The sequence below is a fragment of the Myotis davidii genome, unplaced genomic scaffold (assembly GCF_000327345.1).
Source record: "Myotis davidii unplaced genomic scaffold, ASM32734v1 scaffold167, whole genome shotgun sequence".
Taxonomy (NCBI): domain Eukaryota; kingdom Metazoa; phylum Chordata; class Mammalia; order Chiroptera; family Vespertilionidae; genus Myotis; species Myotis davidii.
The window spans coordinates 3,782,022-3,789,842 of NW_006300048.1; the positions used below are offsets into that span (position 1 = coordinate 3,782,022).

A 7,821-nucleotide genomic window follows, 5' to 3' on the forward strand; every position below is an offset into this window, starting at 1 on the left:
AGAAGGTGGGGAGTGGGAGGCCGCGGGCTCCCCCTGCTTCGTCATCGCCTCCCCCTAGGCCTCACCACCAGCCCGGGAGGCAGGGCCGTCTAAGGGGCGGGCCGTGGAGGCTCTGACCCGAGCACTTCCCCTTATGTTACTGTCTTCTGGCCGGAAGATGTCTCATTTTTTGGAGGGGCCAGCAGTTCTGACCTTCAAGGCTCTGCATGACCTGGCCCCGTCTGCCTCGCCCATTCACCTTCCCGGGTGGAGCCACGCTGGCCGGCTCAGTTCCTCTCCTTTGCCTCCCCCCATCCCTTCACTCCTTCTTCTGTCGGGGTTGAGATGACCACTTGGAGGCCTCCCCCGACGCCCACAGTCTGGCCCTCCACCCTCGCCATTGTGTTCCTTCCCAGGGCATGTTTCCTTCATAGCACCCACTGTAACTTGTGATTACATATTACATGGGAATACACATTTATGATTCTAAGGGCTGCCTCGCTCCCTAGACCAGCAATGGCGAACCTATGACACGTGTGTCAGAGGTGACACGCGAACTCATTTTTTTGGTTGATTTTTCTTTGTTAAATGGCATTTAAATATATAAAATAAATATCAAAAGTATCGAGCTCCAAAGGTTCGCCATCACTGCACTAGACTATATGCTCCGAGTGGCCGGGGACTGTGTTGATTTGTTCCCATATTCTTCACCCCAGCAAAGGCCTGACCTAACAGGTCCCTCAAACATGTGTGGAATATGGGGAAGGAAAAAACACAACACAGGAAAAGCCATAGCTCCCTTGTGTCCCCCTCCCGAGGCCAGCCCTTCTCCCCACAACCTCCGAGGAAGTGAGTGGTGAGGCCCCCTTATTTCTACCCCCTTACTTCTCCTTTCCTCCACCCTCTGCATTTCCACAGAGAGGGCCAGGATCTGTGCTGGACAGAGGCCGGGGGACTGGCAGCCCTCCCCGCCCACCCAGCACGGTCCTCCCCTGCTTAGGTGATCCTCTCCGCTCTGCCTCCACCACAAGGTCACAGGACAGGCCTGTGTAAAAACCCCCGGTGCACACAGACATGCATTGGCGCAAAACAACTCTAGGGGGGAAAACCTTTTTAAAGTCTCTGCCGTTTTAGTGTCATGTTTTTGAAACTTCCCCTTCCCCAAGGCTCAGTCCGGGGCCTTCTGTGTGTCAAGTCTTTAAACAACAGTTCTCAATAGCAGTGAGATGGGAGCTCCTAGGGCTCTGCTTGCTCGTATTTCAGTTTCTCTCCTCTCCCAGGAGAGTCCTCGTTTTCCTATTGGTTGGCAGTTTTGGGGTGACCCGGTATGGGTGGGAACAAGAGCCCCTGCCATCTTCCAGAGAGGTCAACAGGCTTCACCCAGGATACCGGGGGCTTCGGGGTGGGAGGGGTCTTCCAAGAACCTCCCTCCACCTGGGAAGCTCTTCTTTCCGGACTGGCTCGCCCTCACTTGTGATCCCTCCTCTCAGCTCAGGACTGTGCTGGCCCAGCCGTCCCCAGAACTCCGGAGGGCACACTGCCTGGGCCCAAACTGCAGCAACTGTGGCTCTAGCTTCCAGAAGAGAAGACGGGAAGCCTCCAGGGCCCCAGACCCTGCCCTGGCTTCAGTCGGCGCACATCAGTGGCTTTCCAGAGATCTTCAGGTCATCGAAGGGCAAAAGAGCAAAGGGCTGAGAAAGAGAATGGAGAGAAGCAAGATCAGGGTTGGGGGGGCGGGGCAGGGAAGGCAGTGGTGGGGGAAGGGAGCTGGGGAGACCCATTGGGTCATTTGCTCCCCATCAACTGATCCTTGGACAGGAGGGAACAAATCTTCCTACTAATCTCCCAAATGGTAATCCCTCTGGGCCAGCAAGAGTCCTCCCTTTCTAAGAAAATCCATGAATATCACAGATAAGAAGGACCAAGGAGGTGGTCCAGCCCACGGGTCTAGTTTCTGGGGGGTTGGGGTGGGGGAAGGGTACTTACAAAATATTTTGGATATTTTTTTTACATTGAACACTTAAAAATGGAGACTATACAGAAAATCTAGGTTTCATCTCTCTTAAAACATTCCCAAAACCTGGAAATGCTGGACTATATTTCCCCTCTGCAACTACCTGCTGAAGCTGAATGGAGTGACCCTCGGTCAGAGACTCTCTGGCCTCCCACAGGTCCCGCCACCCACTGTACTACACCTGGCCTGCTTCCCTGATCCGCGTTAGCTGTAGTCCAAGTTGGGGCTGAGAGAGGGGCAGAAGCTTGCCCAGGATCCCACAGTTGGTGAGTGGCAGAATCGTGGATTGCCCCCCAGGATCCTAACTCTTTGGCGATTTCAGCCCTTACAGCTCGTGTCTCTGCTAAGGGTGTGGGGAGGACTGGAGAGCAGGGCTGAGTGTGTGCCTCTTACATCTTCAGCCAGGTCCTGGGGCGCCACATCCTCTGCCAGGTCCTGGGGTGTCTCGTCCTCCACGTTCCTCAGCAGGGAGTCGGCACCTGCTTCTCGCAGGGTGGACGAGATGCTCTTGAGGCCGCGGCCGGCAGCAAGGTGCAGGGGTGTGCACCCATTGAGCATACGGGCGTCTACCCGGGCCCCGGCCTGGAGCAGGAACTGTACCAGACTCCGCTCTTGAGTCTCCACAGCCAGGTGCAGCGCTGTCTTCCCACTCGTACCCTCCTGGAGGAAAATACGGGTGTCTTCCAAGGCCCTCAAGAGGAAGCACGCTGGGTCCAGGCCCCGGATAAGGTGTGTGCCACCACTTCTCACACTGGGAGGGACCTGAGGGCCGGACCAGGTGACGGGCAGACACTGGGTCAGGCAGCACCCTGACTGGCCACCTCACCTGCACATCAATGTCAGCTCCATTTTCAAGAAGCAGTTTCATGAGTGGCTGGTTCCTCTGCAGAGTGGCGATGTGGAGACAGGCCAGACCTAGGATGGAGTGAATGTGGAGGCTGCTAATCTGCATCCACCAACTCTCTCTCCCCCACTCTTCAGGGACCTCCCTAGCTCTTGGCCCCTAGGGACCCACTGCCCACTCAATACCTCTGATCACAGGGCTGTTAAAACCCAAACCCAAAAACCCCCTCAAAAGTCTGAGGGGAAAGGAACATACAAGTTTCCACCTTTTCAGAGTCATGTTATTGAAACTTTCATGCTTCAGGGGTCAGGTTGCTGAGTGACACCCCCATACAGGCACCCTCCCCTAACATCCCCCCTCCCACATTCTCTCTAACTCTAACTGCCTGCTTCGAAACCCTGGCCACAGCCACCTTCTTCGGAGGTCTCTGGGATCCTCATGCCCCAGCCCCTCCCCAGGGCCACTTCCTCCCATGCGCTTCCCTCCCTTTTTTCTGGCTCCTTTCTGGCTCCTCTGCTTAAAGAACTAGATTCAGATTCACATGTCTGCCCAAAGGTCCCTGCTCCATGAGGCTTTCCCTGACCACTATTCAATCACATGTAATCACACAGCCCCACCCCCACCCCCCTTCCAATTCTTCTCACTCTATTCTTCTTTCCTGAAGCACCGACTGCCTTTTAACCTACTAGAGAATCCACTTCCTATATTTATTGTCTATCTCAATCCTTCTGTTTTGTTCACAGATGCAGTCCCAGCTCCTAGAATAGTGTCTGGCACAAAGAGGCCCTCAGTACATTTTGTTGAATGAATTAATGATCTCTGTTCAACTGAATATCTTGAGGGCAAGATTTAGGTCTCTGTTTAGCACACACAGGTTCTAAGCAAATTCATTCATGCAGCAAAGATGTACTGAGCATCTATGTACTTAGACCTGGAGGTGCATCAATGGACAAGCTATGGTGTGACCCTCCCTCCCCTCCCCTCCCCTGAGAGTAGGGTCCTGGTCTCTTGTCCCCTTTTCAACCTATGTGTGCTATGGCTGCCTGTACCTTGCCAATTTTGCAGCTGGAGGTCCAGGGAGTGAGGTGGTCCTCTGTCTGACTCTGGCTGTCCTTCCAGCAGGCAACGGGCACAGGTTAGGTGCTGGCGCTGGCAGGCCACATGCAGGGCTGTGTCACCATGTCGGTCCTGTAGCATGCGGCTGGCCCCTTTCAGCACTAGGGCCTGGACTGTACCTGGCTGGTCCAGATGTACAGCCAGGTGCAGTGCTGTCTGTAGGCACAAACAGAGGGTCGCAGGGCCACTGCAGCATGCTCCCACCTCTGGGGACATGCTCGGGTGGGCACAGGAATTGACAACGGCCAGCACCAGCCTTGAGAGCAGCTTACAGAGGCTACGGCCCTGCTCTTCCAAGGCCACATTACCCAGCCCTTCCCTCTGTCGCCACCCACCAAGCTCTTGGGACCCCAATCCTGGAGGCAGGGTGAGGGAAGTGGCCCCCTGCTCTTCTTGAAGGTTCTCTTAGCCCCTGGAGAAAGCACAGATGGAGTCAGGGTCTACCTTCTCATCCTCTAGGTGCCGTGGTCGGCAAACTGCAGCTCGCGAGCCACATGCAGCTCTTTGGCCTCTTGAGTGTGGCTCTTCCAAGCCTTAGGAGTACCCTAATTAAGTTAATAACAATGTACCTACCTATATAGTTTAAGTTTAAAAAATTTGGCTCTCAAAAGAAATTTCAATCATTGTACTGTTGATATTTGGCTCTGTTGACTAATGAGTTTGCCGACCACTGCTCTAGGGAAACCTCTGTTATCCCCAAGCGCGAGGTGACAGAGAGGGGCTGGGGAGAAGGAAGAGGCACCAGGCAGGCTCCACCTGGCACACTCCTCTTTAAGGCTCCAGGCAGATGCCACCTCCGTATTAACCCTTCCCTGGCTGCTCCCCACACACAGTGGATCCCACAGCGGCTGATAGGTGCCTCCATCACAACTCTTGTCACCATGCTGTGTAATTATGTGTTGACATGAGTCCCTAGTCCAGGCTCTAGCACCTTGTGGGCAGAGGCTGTGTCTTACTCATGTCTGTATCCTCAGCCTCTAGCTCAGTGTCTTGCATATGGTTTCCTGAGGAAGCAGCCTAAGGTCACCCGTGTGGCTGCTCAGGATGGCTGCCAGGGCAGACGTGGGTATCTGGACACAGCCTACCCTTTCCACCCACCTGGTAAAGGTTGTTCTGAATGTCCAGGACCTCCTGGGGCAGCAAAGTCAGGCAACAGAGCAGCACAGCTGGGGCCTCATGAATCACCGCCAAGTGGACCAGCCTGGAGGGCAGGGCAGGGGTTAGGGTCAGGACCCAGGTCAGGGAGAGTGGGCTGGGGTCTTGGGGTTAGAAGGAACATATCTCTAAGAAGCCACTCACAAGGTAGGTGCAGGAAGTGAGCATTTGGGCCAGGAAGTGAGGGTTGGTGTGGGAAACCAGATTCCCGGTGGGGGGGGGGGGCTCCAAGTGCCCATCTCTGGCCTTCAAGAAGGGCCTTGGCTCAGTGGGAGTGCGGGCAGGGTGCCCACGGGCCAAGGAGCTTCCTGTCCCACACCCCACTCCACTCCTGCCCCAGGGCCCCACCAGACCAGCTGCAGCTCCAAAGCCAAACTGAAAGCTGCTGGGGTCACGCAGAGGTGGTTTCCAGGCTGAGCTCCCCACATGCCCCCAGCCCAATAGGGAGTACAGAGAGGGCAGGAGTGGGGGCACCCCGCCCCCAACTCAATGTCTCACATGCCAAGGGAGAGTAAACAGAAGCTCTTGAATGAGGAGCAAGGAGTGCAACATCCTGTCCTGCCACCCCCTCCACCCCCTCTGGGGGAGTGAGTCTAGAGGGCCCCTCTTCAGACAGCCCGACTGGCCTGGTCTGGCCAGAGCCCTCCACTCTGTGTGCACCTCCAAGGCGAGGCCTGTGCAGTGTAGAAAGTGTGTGTCTGTTGGGGGACAAAGAGCCTTAACCTAGGGGTGGGAGGACAGCTGGGAGGGGAAGTTCCAGTCCTGGGGTTTCCCCACATCAGGTGGGGAAAATGAAAGCCAGAGCTGGAGGGTCTCGGCCAGGACAGCTGCCTTGGGACGCCAGTGGCTGGGGGGAGCTTGGCTAAAAGGCCTGTCTGGGCTGGGGAGGGGGCTGGCGGGCAGGAGTGGGGCAGGCTTGGCTGCGGCAGCGGCAGGAGAGAGTGACGAGGGCGGGAGGAACCGCTTTGGAAATCCCCTCGGCCAGGACCAGCTCTCTGGGTCACATTCCTGCAGCCACCTCCCTCTCTCCCTCAGTCTCCCCTCCTCCCACTTCCTCTTCCCACTTCCATTTGCCCCACACCCCAGACACTTCCGAGGGAAGAGACTCCGCTGGGGCGTCTTGTCACCTCCCCCTGCCCATTCTAGACACACCTGTCTCCAACCAGAGGAGGGAAAGGCTGGGCTGAGAGGCTCACAAAGGAGGGCAGCACCAGAAGTCCCCACCCCCTGGGGCAAAGGTCAGCCATAGGTATTTCACCTAGAGCTCCCACTCCCTGGGTCAAAGGTCAGCCATAGGTATTTCACATGGAGTCCCCAAAATCTTGGCTCTGGGCCTGAGGGCTGATGATTTGGGCACAGAAGACACACAGGACAAAAGGCTTGGGGTCACGCCTCTCCTGCCCACTGGGTCTCTTTGTCAAAGGTCACCTAGGATTATGACCCTTGCATTTCCATAAAGCAGATAAGGACTGACACTTCCTGCTCCTTCCACATCCTTCCTACCCTGTTCTACATCCCTGATCTGGGACCCCAGCTCCCTCCACTTGGTTTCTAACCCCCAAATCCCAGCCACCCCCTCTCCTAACAGTGTTTTTTCTTCTTGAGGGGCAAGTCCTCATCTGGCCTGACCTTTTGCACTACTGCCTCTTACTTCAACTGCTTCCTACCCAGTCCCCGCAAGATCCACCTGGGCCTGGGGAGAAATGGACAGGCAAGGGGGTCAGGCAAGACAGCGGCGAGGAGGACTGGGGGGACTTTGGGAGATAGAAGGTGTCGGTAAGGCTGACTCCAACCATCACTTCCCCTTTCTCAGCAGAGGAGGAAGTAAGCTGCAGCAGCCAGCCGCTTATCATTCTGTTGGGGCAAAGGTGCCCCAACCTGGCTCACCCCCTCCTCCTCAGGGCCAGCCTTAGCTCTGTACCCTGGCCATACCCCCACCCCTAGCTTCCTGGCCTCCATTGATAACCTGTAACTGGCATCTCTTGTTCCTTGAGACAGGGCACTCTGAGGTCAGGGGCTGGGAATTCCAGATATTGCACAAGCAAGGATGCCCTCTCCCCCAGCAAGGAAAAAAAACCTGGACTGGTCAGGGGAATTTTCTCTTCCTGGCGGTGGGTTATTGGTAGGTTTTCAAGATTCTAGGTGCCTGGTATGGGCCCTGCCAGCTCTGCCCACCTCCAAAAGGGAGGGCAGAGAGGTGATTCCCGGTCCTCGGGTCTGGGCCTGCCTGGAGCTCAAAAGTGAGCTAAGAGTTAAGTTTGGAGTTTGGAGGAGAGAGTGGAGAATGCCACTTCCAGGGCAGGTGCCGCGAGGGATCACGACAGAGGGGGTCCTTCTGGGGAGGCCCCGAGTGCGCATCCGGACGGGGTGCAGCCCCAGCCTCGCCCCCGTACTCACGTGTCTCCGTCCTCCGAGATGTAAGTGAGCGCTTCCAGCTGCTGCGGGCTCAGCGTCCCAGCTGCGGGGAGCGGCGAGCCTGGGGGTGGATTTTCGGCCTCAGGGCCCCCCCAAAAGGTCAAAGACTCGGTGAGCGACGAGGAGCCATAGGTGGAGTCAGCCCGCTCCCCATCTGTGTCTTCCTTGTCCTGCAGCCCTTTGGCGGTTCCCGGAGGATGGGTCCAGGGCTGGGGGCCTGTGCCGCCCGGCGGCCGGGAGGCGGAGGCCGGGGCAGTCTCGGGCAGGGAGCGCAGGGAGCGCAGGGACTCGATGCCCG

At 56.8% G+C, this 7,821-nt stretch overlaps 1 protein-coding gene across 1 annotated transcript; it reads right to left on the reverse strand.

Moving 5' to 3' along the window:
- Positions 1-1,089: 1,089 nt before the first annotated feature.
- On the reverse strand, positions 1,090-7,815 carry NFKBIE (nuclear factor of kappa light polypeptide gene enhancer in B-cells inhibitor, epsilon). The gene is made up of 6 exons (XM_006776402.2): positions 7,506-7,815; positions 5,052-5,154; positions 3,887-4,109; positions 2,820-2,908; positions 2,387-2,653; positions 1,090-1,670 (listed from the first exon to the last, which is right to left on the reverse strand). The coding sequence occupies exons 3-6, from the start codon at positions 4,032-4,034 to the stop codon at positions 1,605-1,607; spliced, it is 570 nt and encodes a 189-aa protein (XP_006776465.1). The 5' UTR covers positions 4,035-4,109; positions 5,052-5,154; positions 7,506-7,815; the 3' UTR covers positions 1,090-1,604.
- Positions 7,816-7,821: the final 6 nt, after the last annotated feature.